The sequence below is a fragment of the Erinaceus europaeus genome, chromosome 9, assembly GCF_950295315.1.
Source record: "Erinaceus europaeus chromosome 9, mEriEur2.1, whole genome shotgun sequence".
Lineage (NCBI taxonomy): Eukaryota > Metazoa > Chordata > Mammalia > Eulipotyphla > Erinaceidae > Erinaceus > Erinaceus europaeus.
Genome location: NC_080170.1, coordinates 23,614,735 through 23,630,111, shown reverse-complemented (window position 1 = coordinate 23,630,111; position 15,377 = coordinate 23,614,735). Strand labels below are relative to the sequence as shown.

Genomic DNA, 15,377 nt, shown 5'->3' with positions numbered 1-15,377 from the left:
TCAGACTTGGTTCTTTCCTTCTTGACTCTCAGGTCCACAGAAACCCCAGTACTTCCCTCCATTAACTGCAGGCCACATGCCACAGATTCAGTTATTCAAAGTCACCTTCTGATCACAGAAGAACACACCTTATCACATACTTCACCACACACCTCAGACCCCAGACAAGAGAAATTCCAAACTATATGGCCTTTTGATATCCATCTTCTCTCTGTCTCACCCTATGGGTTTAACCCCTATGCTTCTCTCAAATACCTTTGGATAATTAAGTTGTTTGTGTCATGGAGAATAACTGTCTTGTATCTCATCAGTTCCTGTCATACCAGCCCCCTACCTCAGGGGCATGCTGACTGCTAAGAGACCTGTAATTTCTGATATATTTCAACAATAATTACCTCCATTGCTTTTCTATTTAACTCATGTCCACTTTACTAATAAACAGACTCTAGGATTCTGGGATTCTAGGACTCAGATTCTAGGCACGCTAAGAGTCCCCTGGTGTCTTTTACTTCGTGTCACCCCTGTCGTGAGCGAGAAAGAACCAGTCCGTTACCTTTCCCCTGGAGACCACCCTGCCGGAGAGAGAGAGAGATACCCTGAAAGGGGAAATATAGGATCTATAATGGAAATGTGAGGTTCCTACTGTCTTAGGGTTCAAGAAGACAATGGATAGTTATTGTTATCATCACATTATTTGGTAATTGGGTTAACTTTGAAAAGTCCCTTTGTTAGGGTTTGCGGTATAATGCCCAGCATCTTGTATATAGCTGTGCCACCGGGTGCTTCTGTTCTCCCTGGTCTAGGCTTTTGAGAGAGTCAACATATCAAAGACTTAGCCTGTGTATTAAAGACTCAGTCTGTGTTTTAAAAAGTCCTAGACATATGATCATTTTTTCCCCTCATATTAACTGAATAGTGATTTATATGACTACACTTTAATAGGAGTGTACATAAACACCATTCCCACCACCAAAAGACTGTGTCCCATCCCACCCACCCACCCAGCCCCACCCAGCCCCCCAAGGACCTGGGAAGCCAAATGTCCACCCTCCCCCTCACCACAGGGTTTTTACTTTGTTGCCCTTCTACCAACCTTTGTTTGTATTAGCATCTTTTAATTGTAAAATGCTCAAATCATTTTTTAGGAGTGGCTTGCTTGTTTTTTTAATTTTGCTTATCTTTATCCACAAATATTTTAATCACAGAAATCACTACCTTCCAGCTTCTGTTAAAACATATTTTATTTACTTAATGAGAGAAACATGGAGAGATAGATAGACAGACCAGAATACATTCAGCTCTGGCTTATGGTGATGGTGGGGTTTGAACCTGGGACGCAGAACCTCAGGCATGGAAGTCCCTTGCATAATCATCATGCATATTTTTAAGTAAAGAAATCCATACCAGTTGGAATATAATTTCAAAGTATTTTTCCAGCAGTAATATAATAATATAAAATCTTTTAATTTGATGTAGTCCCATAGGTTTATACTTGCCTTAGTCTTCTTTGTAATTGGATTTGTTTCATTGAAGATGTCTTTACAATTTATGCGGAAAAGAGTTCTGCCAATATTTTCCTCTAAGTATCTGATAGTATCTGGTCTAATATCCAAGTCCTTGATTCACTTGGAATTTACTTTTGTGTTTGGTGAAATATAGTGGTTCAGTTTCATTCTTCTCCATGTTTCAACCCATTTTTTCCAACACCATTTGTTGAAGAGACTCACCTTGCCCCATTTAATAGTGTGGGCATCTTTGTCAAAGATTAGAGGTCCATAGTAGTGGGGGCTTACTTCTTGGCTCTCAATTCTATTCCACCGGTCAGTGTGTCTATTCATGTTCCAGTACCAAGCAGTTTTGATGACAATGGCCCTATAATACAATTTGAGATCTGGGAGTGTCATGCCTCCAGTTCTATTCTTTCTTCTCAAGATTGTTTTGGCAATTCTAGGTCTTTTCTGGTTCCGGATAAACATTTGTAGCATTTGTTTTAGTCTCCTAAAAAATGTGGTTGGGATCTTGATGGGGATAGCATTAAATTTGTAGATGGCTCTGGGTAGTATATTCATTTTGATGATGTTAATTCTTCCAACCCATGAACATGGAATGTCTTCCACTTCTTTGTGTCTTTTTTAGTTTCCTTGAGTAGTGACTCATAATTTTCAGTATACAAGTCTTTCACTTCTTTGGTTAGTTTTATTCCTAGATATCTTATTGTTTTTGTTGCTATAGGAAAAGGAATTGATTTCTGGATTTCATCTTCTTCTAACTTAGTGTTTGCATAGAAGAATGCCACTGACTTTTGAATGTTAATTTTGTAGCCTGACACCTTACTGTATTTCCTGTTGATTTCCAAAAGCTTCTTGCTGGATTCCTTATTTTTTTCTATGTATACTAATGATGCCGATTTATAAGGGTGGATGAATAATACACACAAATAAACATATTTATGTAAAATAAACAAAGTATCAAATAACTCAAATGAATTTAGGATAAAAGCTGAATCTACAAGAATTTATCCCCCTGCAGGTGGGGAGCTGGGGGCTTGAACCGGGATGTTTACACCAGTCCTCGCGCTTTGTACCATGTGCACTTAATCCACTGCACTACTGCCCGACCTCTCTCTGACTATTATTTCTGTAACTGTCTGTTTGTCTGTCTGTCTGTCTATCTCTATCTATCTATCTATCTATCTATCTATCTATCTATCTATCTATCTGACTGTTATTTCTATAATTGTCTGTTTGTCTATCTATTTTTCCAATTTTTTTCCTATGAACCTGCATTCTCTTCCTTTCTAAGTCACACCTATTGCTACTTCCAAAGGCCATTCTTATTTTCCTCCTCTCTCTCTTGGTCCTGATGAAATTAGGGTTCAGAGCCCTCCAGTGTTCTTCCCTTAACATTTCTCTCCCTCTGGGAGTATGGACCAATATTCTTTATTGGGTGTACAAGGTAGGAGTTCTGGCTTCTGTAATTGCTTCTCTGCTGAACATGGGCATTGGCAGGTCAATCCTAGTATGAACTTTTGTCTTGTGTTTTCTTTATTTACATGGAACAGTGGGTTGGGTATGAATTTGTTTGACTAACAGTTATAAACATTATGTAAGTGAAGATCCTGACATTTACTGCTTAGGAAAAAATAATCCTAAGTGTAAGAGTAGCATGAAATATTTCAGTTGTGAACTGTAAATTTTCCAAGTAGGCAAAGAAAATGCCAAATGGAGAAATCATGACCACTTGAATGTTTTCTTCAGTCTATACAGTAGATGTCTTGATAATAGAAAATATTTTTGTCCTTATTCAAATGACTCCAGGCTACAAAAAGAAGAGATACAGCAAGCAACATAGTGAATTGGACTTGATTAATAGTTTATAATGCAGGTAGCATCTTACCCTTTAAAGTATGTCAGGGCAGGAAAGTATGTATTTAAAACTAATACAAACAAGGGACTGGGTGGTGGCACACATGGTTGAGCACACACACTATAAGCAAGAACTCAGGATCAAGTCCCTGATTACCGCCTACAGGGAGGACACTTTACAAATGGTCTGCAGATGTCTTTCTCTCTCCCTATCTTCCTCATCCTCCCCTCTCAATTTCTCTCTGTCCTATCAAAATAAGGGGAAGAAGAGAGGGGAAAAAACATGACTGCCAGGAGTGATGGAAATAATAGCCCTAGAAATAACCCTAGTGGAAAAAGTAATAATAAACAAACAACCCCGTAACAACCACGAGGAACAGTGGTGCATAATGTATGCTATTGTGTGCTGTGAAACAAGAAGACTCCACCACAATTCCCTGTCACTGTGGAATTGTTGGATAGATTTAACAGTTTCACCTGTAGCTATGTTGACACTAGTGCTTTAGCAGAAGCAGTAAGAATGACTGTAATGGATAAGGACATACTCGTCTGTTACAAACTACCACTGAAAACTCATTAAAAAGAAAGACTACTATTCAAATACTGTAACTGTTTATTCCCCCTCCAGGGTTATCTCTGGGGCTTGGTGCCTGAGCTACAAATCCACTGCTCCCTGAGGCCATTTTTCCCATTTTTGTAGTCCTTGTTGTGGCCTTGTTGTTGTTATTGTTATTATTGCTGTTGTTGTTGTTGGATAGGACAGAGAGAATCGAGAGAGGAAGGGAAGGTAGGGAGGAGGGGGAGAGACACCTGCAGACCTGCTTCACCACTTGTGAAGTGACCGCCCCTGCCGGTGGGGAGCTGGGGGCTGGAACTGGAATCCTTGCGCCGGTCCTTGCGCTTCGTGCCATGTGCGCTCAGCTATGCTGCCGCATGGCCCCCATATTGTTAACTTTCATAAAGTATTTCATGGGAAATAATTGAGCCCTAAAACTTCTTAGTACCTTGCATACTGCACAGAACACTGATGTGTTATTCATTCAGAGTCACTTGTGGCTGTTTTCGGCATCTGAGACAAGATGGAGATTTCACATTTATTCTGTTGATTCCATTCACACAGACAAGCCAAAAGACACATTGAAGCATCAGTGAAAATACTGAGGGAATAGAGCTTTTAGTAAAGGAACAGGGACATAACACCAGTGATAGCCTATTAAACTCTTGTGCCTGAGGCCCCAAAGGTGCCAAGTTTAGTCCCTGGCACCACCATATGCTAGAGCTGAGCAGTGCTCTGGTAGTTTTCTCTTAATAAATCTCATCAAAATAAATACAGATGTACATATATGCATAAAGACTTTTTTTCCCTTTTTCTTTTTGCCACCAGAGTTATTGCTGGGACTTGGTGTCATCACTACAAATCCACTGGTTCTGGAAGTCATTGCCCCCCCACTTCCCACTTCTATTATTTGATAGGATAGTGGGAGTGGGGAGAGAGGAAGAGAGAAAAAGTGAGACCTGCAGAACTGATAAGCTCATGAAGCCCCCCCCCCCCCCCCCCGCAGATGCCGATGGTGTAGGGAGGGAAGGGGTTGAGTCTGGGTCCTTGTGCTTGGTAACATGTGCACTCAGCCAGGTGTGCCACTGCCTGGTCCTATAAACAACGTTTGCTTTTATGGATTTATTTACTTGATAGAGACAGGCAGAAATTGAGAGGGAAAGGGGAGATAGGGAAAGAGATGGAGAGACCCCTGCCACAGGGCTTCATCACTTGTGAAACTTCCTCCCTGCAGGTGGTACCTAGAGACTAGAGCCTGGGTCCTTGTGCACTGTGACGTGTGTGCTCCAACAGGTGTGCCACCGCCGGCCCCCAGTTTTTTTTTAATGAGTTTTAGTAGAGATGAGGGTGGTAGGAATAATAATAATAATAATAGAATGGGATTCCTTTAGGGAGGACAGCACCCATTTTCATTCATTTTATTTCAGACAGAAGGCTGAAGTGATACTAGCTTTACCATGGCACCATTTCCCCCTCTGTGGAGCTTCTTCTGGTGCCATTCATAGTGTTTCATACGGTGACAGGGCCTGAACCCTGATCCTTGAGCATGGTAAGACTTAATGCTTTATCAGGTGAATTATCTCACAGCCCCACCCCCCCTAAATAAAGGAATTCTAAAAGCCTGTTATCAAGGGTCACTGATTCCTGGGCGGTGGGAGAAGTGAAGGAAAGAAGGCACGAGGGGGACCTGTTACCTGGATGATGACTGAGTAGGTTCCACACAGCATCTTGGAAAGCTGGATGGCGACTCTGATCAAGCACACCATGACCTGAAGCCCACTCAGAGCTATGAGGATGGAAAATAAAATGATGTTCCACTCCACTACATGTGCAGGCTCCAGGCACCGAACCCAGATGCTGGAATCTGTCAGGAAACTGAGTGGGAGGAAGAAAATGAGCCACGAGACCCTGCAGCCAAGCCTAGATACCTGCACCAAGGAAGGAGGCTGTGGGCATCTCTACGCGAGGCAGATGAATATATATAAAGTGTATGGCTGAAGAAAAAGCAAAAGAATCATTCAACAGAATTTCATGCCTGAGGTCCTAGGTTCAGTCTCTAACACCACTATATGCTGAGCAGTGATCTGGTCTTTCTTTCTTCTCCTCTCTGATTAAAATAAAATAAAGCATTTAAAATATACTATTAGGGTGGGGAAGATGGGATAATGCTTCTGCAGAAAGACTTTTGTTCCTGAGACTCCTAAGTCCAGGGTTCAATCCCCCAGCACCACCGGTAGCCAGAGCTGAGCAGGCCTTTGGTCTCTTTCTCTGTGTATGTTTCTCTCTCTCTCTCTCTCTCTCATTAAAATAAAAGAAATAACCTTCCACCTTCTGTACCCCACAATGATCCTGGGTCCATACTTGCAGAAAGATAAAGAATAGGGAGGCTAATAATAGGGATGTGAGGGCGATCTGGCTGTGATATCTGTCACCCCATTGATTGCCAGGGTTGATTGGGCTGATCTGGCTGGCTAGGCAAGTGTCCCCTTCCTCCCTCACCGCTCCATGTGCGTCCCTCCCAAAGCTGTGCACTTGGTCGAAGAGGACGGCCTTCCTCGAATAGAGATGGACCAGTCTTCAGTATAAGAGTTTGGAGCTCCCCTGCTAGAACCTTCAAACAAGTTCTCAAGAATAGAGAGGCTATCAAGGGAGGGGATTGGATATGGAGCTCTGGGGGTGGGGGGTGGGTATTGTGTGGAAATATACCCCTTTTATCCTATAGTATTGCCAACATTCCATTTTATAAATAAAAATTTAAGAAATAAAACAAATAAAATATGAATAAACATAATTTGCATACATATAGTAAAGGCAGTATGTACAGGGCTGGACTATGCTTGTTATGAACATGACTCCTGCATCTGAGACAATTCTTATTCAATTAGATACTTACTGACTTAGACATTGAAGATTCAATAGCAATGAAAGGCAGTATACTGGGGTGAGGAAGTGGCACACCTGGTAGTGAGCACATGTTATGATGCACAAGGTCATGGGTTCAAGCCCCCTGGTCCCCATCTGCGGGGGTGAGGGGTGGGGGAAGCTTCATGAATGGAAAAGCAATAATTCAGGTGTCTCTCTCTCTCTCCCTCTATTCCCTCTCATTTTCTCTGCCTCTATCCAATAAATAAAGAAAGAAATAGATAAACAAGGTGGTACCTATCCCTAGCTCTGGGAAGTCAGGAAGACCCATTCCCTAGGGGTTTAGAAGTGAGCCTAAGCTGTCCAGACAGGACTGCGCTTGTGCTGGGTATAAAACCACATGAATTTGACAAACCAGTGAAGAGAAATGCTGCTGGAAGTTCCTAGATTCTGCCTCCAAGTCCTTTAGAATAGTAGCTTAAGCTTCTTCTATCATTAAGACCCCAAATCTCACCATATTCTTACCATAGGCTGCCATATTCTTACCTTTAGATTCCTGATTATTGAGCAGTTTGTTCTGCTTTATATCTAATGATTTTCAACCACCAAGCTACAGATGCTACCATGACACCAACCTGACTTCCCTGGGACAAATATCTTCACCATTGTGTCCTGAAACCTCATCTCTCCAGAGCCCTGCCCCACTAGGGAAAGACAGAAAGAGGCTGGGGGTACGAATTGACCTGTCAACGCCCATGTCCATCGGAGAAGCAATATGGAGAAGCAAATGGAGAAGCAATATGGAGAAGCAAATGGAGAAGTTTCTGTTTTTTTACAGAAACCAGACCTTCCACCTTCTGCATCCCATAAATATCTTGGGTTCATACTCCCAGAGGGATAAAGTATAGGAATACTTCCAATGGAGGGGATGGAATATGGAACTTTGGTGGTGGGAATTGTACTTCTTTTATCCCACTATCTTGTCAATCATAATTAAATCACTAATAATAATATAATAATAAAAAACAGTGGTTTTCAAAGTTGAGCAGACATAGGGATGTGAACATGGAGGCCATTAGGCCCCATCTCAGGGTGTCTGATAGAGACGATGGGTCTGTAATGGAGAGACCCTGTGGGCCTACATTTTCAGGTGGAATCACTGCTGGCCTTGGGTCCACAGTGTGAAGACGTTTGCTACCTGTGTTCCACAGCTGTTAGGAAGCTTGCCCTGGCACGCTCTCCATACATAGCCCAATGTGCAGCATGATACAGTATGCACTGCCTTTTCCTGTGGTTCAATCTGGAAACACTATATTATAGGCAGGGGTAAATAGGGTAATGGTTATGCAAAGAGACTCTCATGCCTGAGGCTCCAAAATCTTAGGTTTACTAAGTCAGAGCTGATTAGTGCTCTGGTAAAAACAAACAAAAAACACACCCATCCAAAAAGAATTGTGTATACCTATGTTCATAGCAGCACAATTTGTAATAGCCAAAACCTGCAAGAAACCCAGGTGTCCAAAAAAAGCTGAGTGACTGAGTAAATTGTGTATATAAACTCAATGGAATACTACTCGGCTATTAAAAATGGTGAATTTACCTTCTTCACCCCATATTGGATGGAGCTTGAAGGAATCATGTTAAGTGAGATAAGTCAGAAACAGAAGGATGAATATGGAATGATCTCACTCATAGAACTTAAAAAACAAGATCAGAAGGGAAAACTCTAAACAGAACTTGGACCGGAGTTGGTGTATTAAGCCAAAGTAAAAGACTCCGAGGTGGGAGGGGAAAGGGTTCAGGTCCTGGAACAGGATGGCAGAGGAGGACCTAGTGGGGGATGTATTATTGGGTGAAAAAATGAGAAATGTTATGCATGTACAAAGCATTGTATTTACTGGTGACTATAGAATGTTAATCCCCTAATAAAGAAATAAAAAAGTATCACAATTATATAGTTAAAAAAGAAACAAAGTAAAAGACTCTGGGGGTGGGAGGGGGAAGGGTTCAGGCTGTGGAACATGATGGCAGAGGAAGACCTAGTGGGGGTTGAATTGTTATGTGGAAAACTGGGAAATGTTATGCATGTACAAAGTACTGTATTTTATTGTCAACTGTAAACCATTAATTCCCCAATAAATAATAATAATAATCAAGTTAAATTAAAAAGAAAGAAAGAGAAAATGGGAACACTATTATGATATTCTCATTTCTGGACAGGCAGACCAAAGACCCAAGGCAGAGAGCTCAGTGAGCCTCCTCTGTGTCTCCCATTGGGCCCCACTTCCCTCTGAGATGCCTCTGCAGATGCTGCCAGCCAGAAACCCAGCACAGTGTGCAGTAGGGGACATTTTGAGACCAAGGGTGACCCTGAGGGACCCACCAGTCCTCAGAGCAGTGCTACCTCCCTAGATTCTTCTGTTCATGCTAGACAAGTCTCTGGCTCCTCCCACATGCTTGCTTCTATTTCTGTGTAGCCCCCAGGGATACAGTCCATGGTGGTACCACCCAAAGTCTCTGTGATTCTTTCCCAGCCAAGCCATTTCACACTGGTAACAGATCACATATCCAACTTGTAGACAAAATTAAATTAAGGCTCTAGAAGCACTGAAGTCCCAGACTCCAGAAATGGCCTCAATAACCAGGAAATACATTTCCAAAGTAAGATAAAAACAAGCCTTTCAGGAACGTCTCCATGGCAACTGCAAAAGAGTGAATGTATAGAGTCGTCAAAGACAGGAGCAGCATCTAGAAACAAAGTTCGGACAGGAACACATTGCCTTGGAAATTAAGAAATTAAAAACAGAAAGTATCTGCCAAGCTACCCACATGGAACCCCAGAGCGATCTTGAAAAATAGCTCAGCTCATGATCTAGATGTTTCTGAGGTTCCAGCTTCCTTAGTTTGAGGAATTAACCACTTACCGTCCAGCAGTGCTTTCGAAGGCATACTCCCATCCATGGAGGGTACGGCAGTATGGTCCCTGAATAAGGCCCAAGGCAGATATCACCAGGCAGTACCCAGAGGAAATAATTCCAAGGGCAGAAAAGATAACCGACAGCAGTATCTGAATTAAACATAGGAGGAAAAGGTTAGTGCATTAAGACAAGTGGATATTGTGTATAAACAACCATGTGGGACCCAGTCAAGCCAGCTTTGGTCTATGAAACACCTAATATCCACATTTGAACAAGGAAACATTTGGGGTTGGGTGGCATATGGTGCCATTATTTATGAAGGACACAAGTCAGTATATGTATCTATTTATTTTTCTATTTTATTTGATAGGACAGAGAGAAATTGAAGAGAGGAAGGGGAAGTAGAGAGGGGAAGAGAAAGATGTTTGAAGACCTGCTTCAACTCTTGAGAAGTATGCCCCCCCCCCCCCCGCAGCAGGTGGAGAACAGGGGTTTGAACTCAGGTCCTTGTACATAGTAATGTGTGCACTCAGCAAAGGCGCACCACTGCCCAGTCCCTCACAATCAAATCTACAATGACAAAGAGCAGGGAATATTAATCATTTTGAGAGAGATGGAAATGTCCTGTATTTTGATTATGGTGGTAATTTCGTGAGTGTCTTCCACTGCCCAAACTTTGAGAATGGTGCTTCTTAGTGGATGACAATGATTGTATCTAAGTAGTTATCAATTAAGGCAATGGAAAAAGCAGACACAGAAACCCAGACAGAAAAAGATAGCATTCTTTTTCAAACTTAATATGTCTTTAAGCCCTGAATTTCTGGAAGAATATCTTCAGGGGGAAAAAAGATAAGTTTTTCAGTCAAACTTTCCGATTCTGAACTTAAAAGGTCATAGAGAGAGTACAAAAGTGTCAAAATGTTCATGTTTCTGAATTAGAGGAAAGAAATCTGGCTACCACTTAAGCATCCTCAAAATCTGATTGCTCTTACCTTGTATCTTTTGCTGCAGTTTTCACTCTGGCAACCCTTGTAGTTATTATCACTCTCCAGTATAAGAAGAACTACAGCTACCACGAGCATCTATAGTTTAGAGCAGGGGGCAGGGGTGGGGGGGAAGGACCAGAAAGGGGATAGTGAGTAACCAACATGCTCATAATCAGAGTACAGTGATTTAGAACATGAACTTTGGGGTCTGGTGAATCTGAGTTGGAATCTCAGCTTTTTCCCTTTTTTTTTTTAATTTGTTAAAATTTTTAAAAAATATTTACTTTCCCTTTTGTTGCCATTGTTGTATTTTCATTGTTGTTGTAGTTATTGATGTCATTGTTATTAGATAGGATAGAGAGAAATGGAGAGAGGAGGGGAAGAGAAAGATAGACACCTGCAGACCTGCTTCACTGCCTGTGAAGTGACTCCCCTGCAGGAGGGGAGCCAGGAGCTCAAACCGGGATCTTTGCTGAGCTTCATGCCATGTGTGCTTAACCCACTGCACAACAGCCCAACTCCCACTTTCCCACTTTTTCCCTTTTTAAAAAAATATTTTACCCCATCAGCTGGGGCCCTGGTTGGGGAGTCCTGAGATTCCCAAACAGGCATGATGGGCCTACATCTCGAATAAATCTCCCCAATGTTACCAGTCATCTCTATCAGGAACAACACAATAGACCCCTTTGTGGGCCCCCATAGGACTCTGCCCTCAACTTGGATCAACAGTGACAGAGAATGTTCCATCCTCTGAAGGGAGGCTGGTCAACATACTCTATGCTACACCTGAGGAAGATGGGTCCTGATATTGGGGCAGCCTGGAACATTTCTACTAATGACCGCAGAATTTGACTCAGATCTACAGGGATGCAGAGGTCACATAGGTTCTTAAGCTGAATATGGGCCCAGATCAGATCAAATCGATGGGGTTTACAGTCAACAGTATTTATGCAACTTTCTCCACCACTGAGTCAGAGAGAAATGGCAGTCTGCTGTCTATGTTATTTATCATGGTTATCAGCCACCAGGAGCTAACCATTGAGGAAGAGTAAGTGGCATGAATATCAGACTCAGCGGTGGAGAATAAAAGAAAACCATTCACCAGACTCTGCCCTTTGCCAGCTTTTTCTCTTAACTGCTCTCTGGGAAGGCAGGTGAGACTTGATTAATCCAAAACTACACCTTTTATCACTGGAGGTGACTATTCTTAGTGAAATAAGTAAAGCGATGAAAGACAACTACCAGATGGTTTCACTCATAGGTGGGATCTAGAAAACTGACATATGAACTTGCAAAAAAGAAGTTAAAAAGTAAAAAACAAAAGCAAGCAAACCGTTTCCGAGACTTTGTGAGAACTCTGGCAGTTATCTTTGGGAGGTGGGAGGGTGGGGATACAGACTCTGGTGGTAGGTGTGGTGTGGAACTTATAATATTACAATCTTGTAATCTATTAATCACAATTAGAAAATGAAAAGAAGGAAAAAATAAAAGTACATCTTTTAATTCAAAGTAAAGCAAATTCAGTTCTCCCGTGCATTCAGACATTTTCAATCTCAACATTTCTAATGTATTTTGTCTGTCTATGTCAAAGCAACAAAGTGGAAGAATTCAGTAGAATTACTTCCACTCTTGCTATCGAAAGCAAAGGGCTCAGGTCTTGCAGAGTTCACGAGTCTCTTTACTATGGATATTATAGTTATTGGTTTGGGCAGATAATGCTTCTCGCAAATTCTCCACCTTTCCAGTGCTCCTCCTGTCAGACTGAATCTGGTGCCGAGTTCACTGTTATTTCGCTGTTTGGTGTCAACATTTTCAGTTTCCAAATCCCTCAGCCTTCATTTAATTACATTAAAATATCCCTTTCTCCCAAGAGGATTTGATATAGTCATAATAACATTTTTGAAGAGTTCCTAGAATATAAAAAAACTAATGAACAGGCTCTTTTCTAAATTTAAAATTTTCTGTGGAACACGAGAAAGACCCCTATATCCAATTCAGCACAGATTTTTCCCTAACATAAAAAACTCTGTCAGGGAGCCGGGCGGTAGCGCAGCGGGTTAAGCGCAGGTGGCGCTAAGCGCAAGTACCGGCATGAGGATCCCGGTTCGAGCCCCCGGCTCCCCACCTGCAGGGGAGTCGCTTCACAGGCGGTGAAGCAGGTCTGCAGGTGTCTATCTTTCTCTCCTCCTCTCTGTCTTCCCCTCCTCTCTCCATTTCTCTCTGTCCTATCCAACAACGACGACATCAACCGCAACAACAATAAAAAGATAAAAAAAAAAAAAAGACAACAAGGGCAACACAAGGGAAGATAAATAAATAAAAATTACCAAAAAAAAAAAAAAACTCTGTCATAAACACCAAGAATACTTTGTTCACTATTTTGGATTTGGTTCTCAGAATTAATTCTCAGATTTGGGATTACTAAATCAAAATCAGAGGTATTAAGATATCATGTCAAAATCTCCAAAATATCTACATATTAGTAGCACCGCCACCACCAATAATCTTGTGTTTCTATCACACAACTACTTCAGTAGCACTGGGCATTAAAGGTTTTTCTTTTTTTTTTTTAAGTTTATTAAGTTAATGTGCAAACAATAACTAAACAAAAGTTGCTTTGCACTACAATTAAATATCATACTAACTAAATGCCCACAAAGATATAGAGTTAGTGTTAATGAATTTTCTTTTACATGATTGGAAGTATAGGGAAATGACAGTCCCAATGTATTCTTTTCAGACACCATACACCTAGTGATCACTTCAAGTATCTTTTCCTTTGAGCTGCCAAAATGGCTTGCTATCAGTTTGATTCTACAGTGTGCAGAGTCATCTAGAAAACACTTTGTGGAATTTTACTGTGGATTGTTTGATTTAACTTTCAGAAATAGACTCCATTGTCAGGGCAGCAGCATCAGATGGTTGAGTAATGCAGTTACCCACGGTTCAACAAGCATTTGTAATCGCAATATTCACTGGCTACCTACTGCCTGTCAGCTGGACTTTTCATATATGACATTCTACTTTCTCAATTACCCTGCCAAGCAAAAGCCATTATTCACAGATTCCATAGGAGGATACTGAGGTCCAAAGACATTCAGTAACTTCCTCAAGGCTTCATGGATCTGGATCGAAGGACAACACTAGAGATATTAACTCCTGTCTGCCTGCGCTTCCAACTCTCTGGTTTCTACACACTGTCTTAGTACCCCAACAAGCAAGAGGTAATACATGAGTTGAGGCGGGACATCTATTCTGGAAAAACAGCAATGTCACTGGAGATTAACTAGCTTCAATTAACACACAGGGTTCACAAGGACATATATTTCTGCAGACCAACACCCCACAAACTTTCAACAGGATTGACTAACTCCTTTGCCAGCATTCCATAAATGAGAGGTCTCCCGAAAACAAAGCTACTTTCCACATCCTACCCCTTGGCCTTCCCACCCATCTTTCCAAACCCAGCACTAGTTTTTCCGTTGCTCATCATTTTCACTGTGAACCAAGACAATTGTTAGTAACACACACACACACACACACAAAAAAAAAAAAAAAAAACACACCCCTCCCCCTTCTACCCCAAGCCTCCAAAGTCACACTTACCAGGACACCTGAGAAACAGATTCCTTCGAAATACCACACGTAGTTGGTGAGCTTATTGCTGGAAGCATAGGAAGTTTGCCCGTTTGGGAAATACAATAAGATATTCACAATTATACTCCAAAGTGCCAAGGGTATCAGCAGACCACCTAGGCAGCCTCCACATTTCCAAGCCCCCATTTCCCCCAGCTCAGAACCTGTAGGAGAGAGTGACACAAAGTCTGTTTGGTTTCCTACCTGTCTGTTTGGTTTTTTGGTTTTTTCGTTTTTTTCTTTTTTGTTATCCTTGTTTAAGATGACCTACCACTTTCTGGGTCAAAGCCCTTCACTTCATATTCATGAAGAACCCCGCACTGACCAAACCGCAGCCTACAATCTGGGTGTGAAAGAGTAGTTTACTGTTAGGAGAACAATAGACAATGATCAACTGGCTGAAGAGCTGAGCTGGTCTTCATCCTGTGCCAAAGGAATGCCGGATTTTCACTGCTTTTGAAAATAAGTCATTTTCCTCTGGATCAGTGCACAGAGGACTTAACTCTGGCCATGCTCTAAGAAGGAAGCAGGGGTGGGATGGAATTGTCTGGTGACTCTCACGTAGCCGTGGATGGGGGTGACTAGAGAGATAATGTGCACAGCAGACTCTTTCTTCTTACAACATTGACTCACGTCTTTGCCTTTTATTTGGTGCCTTTTGTGTGTGTGTGCTCTCTTCACCCGGTGGTATTCAAACGGCAGACATAGAGAAAGGACAAAGACAGGAATAGTCTGGGGAGGGAGAAAACAAGACACTGGTGAAGTTTATAGTTCCAAGGCCAGTGTCGTTTTCCTTCATATCTATTATCTCATCCACTTTAAAACAAAATAAAACAAAACAAAAACAATGACAAGTATAATTCCAACTTTTCTTACTGGGAAGGGAAAGGAGATAAGAGAAATTGGGGGGTGGTTTCATCCATATGTGGAACCTACAGAAGTGATACACATGAACTTGCAAAACCAGAACAAAACAAAACAAGCCACCGAAGCAAGCGAACTGCTTTTAAGACTAGTGAGAATTATGGTGGTTATCATTGGGAGGAGGGAGGGT

At 41.7% G+C, this 15,377-nt stretch overlaps 1 protein-coding gene across 3 annotated transcripts; it reads right to left on the bottom strand.

Annotated features, from left to right (window-relative positions):
- Positions 1 to 1,223: 1,223 nt before the first annotated feature.
- TM4SF18 (transmembrane 4 L six family member 18) lies at positions 1,224 to 14,896 on the bottom strand. 3 transcript variants are annotated; one of them, XM_016185993.2, is made up of 6 exons: positions 14,595 to 14,861; positions 14,294 to 14,511; positions 10,694 to 10,783; positions 9,708 to 9,850; positions 5,616 to 5,796; positions 1,224 to 3,318 (listed from the first exon to the last, which is right to left on the bottom strand). In XM_016185993.2, the coding sequence occupies exons 2-6, from the start codon at positions 14,468 to 14,470 to the stop codon at positions 3,304 to 3,306; spliced, it is 606 nt and encodes a 201-aa protein (XP_016041479.1). In that variant the 5' UTR covers positions 14,471 to 14,511; positions 14,595 to 14,861; the 3' UTR covers positions 1,224 to 3,303. The 3 variants fall into 3 exon arrangements, with proteins under 3 accessions (XP_016041479.1, XP_016041478.1, XP_016041480.1); XM_016185992.2 differs by having other exon boundaries at positions 14,294 to 14,487; positions 14,595 to 14,860; XM_016185994.2 differs by lacking the exon at positions 10,694 to 10,783 and having other exon boundaries at positions 14,294 to 14,896.
- Between the last annotated feature and the right edge of the window lie 481 nt (positions 14,897 to 15,377).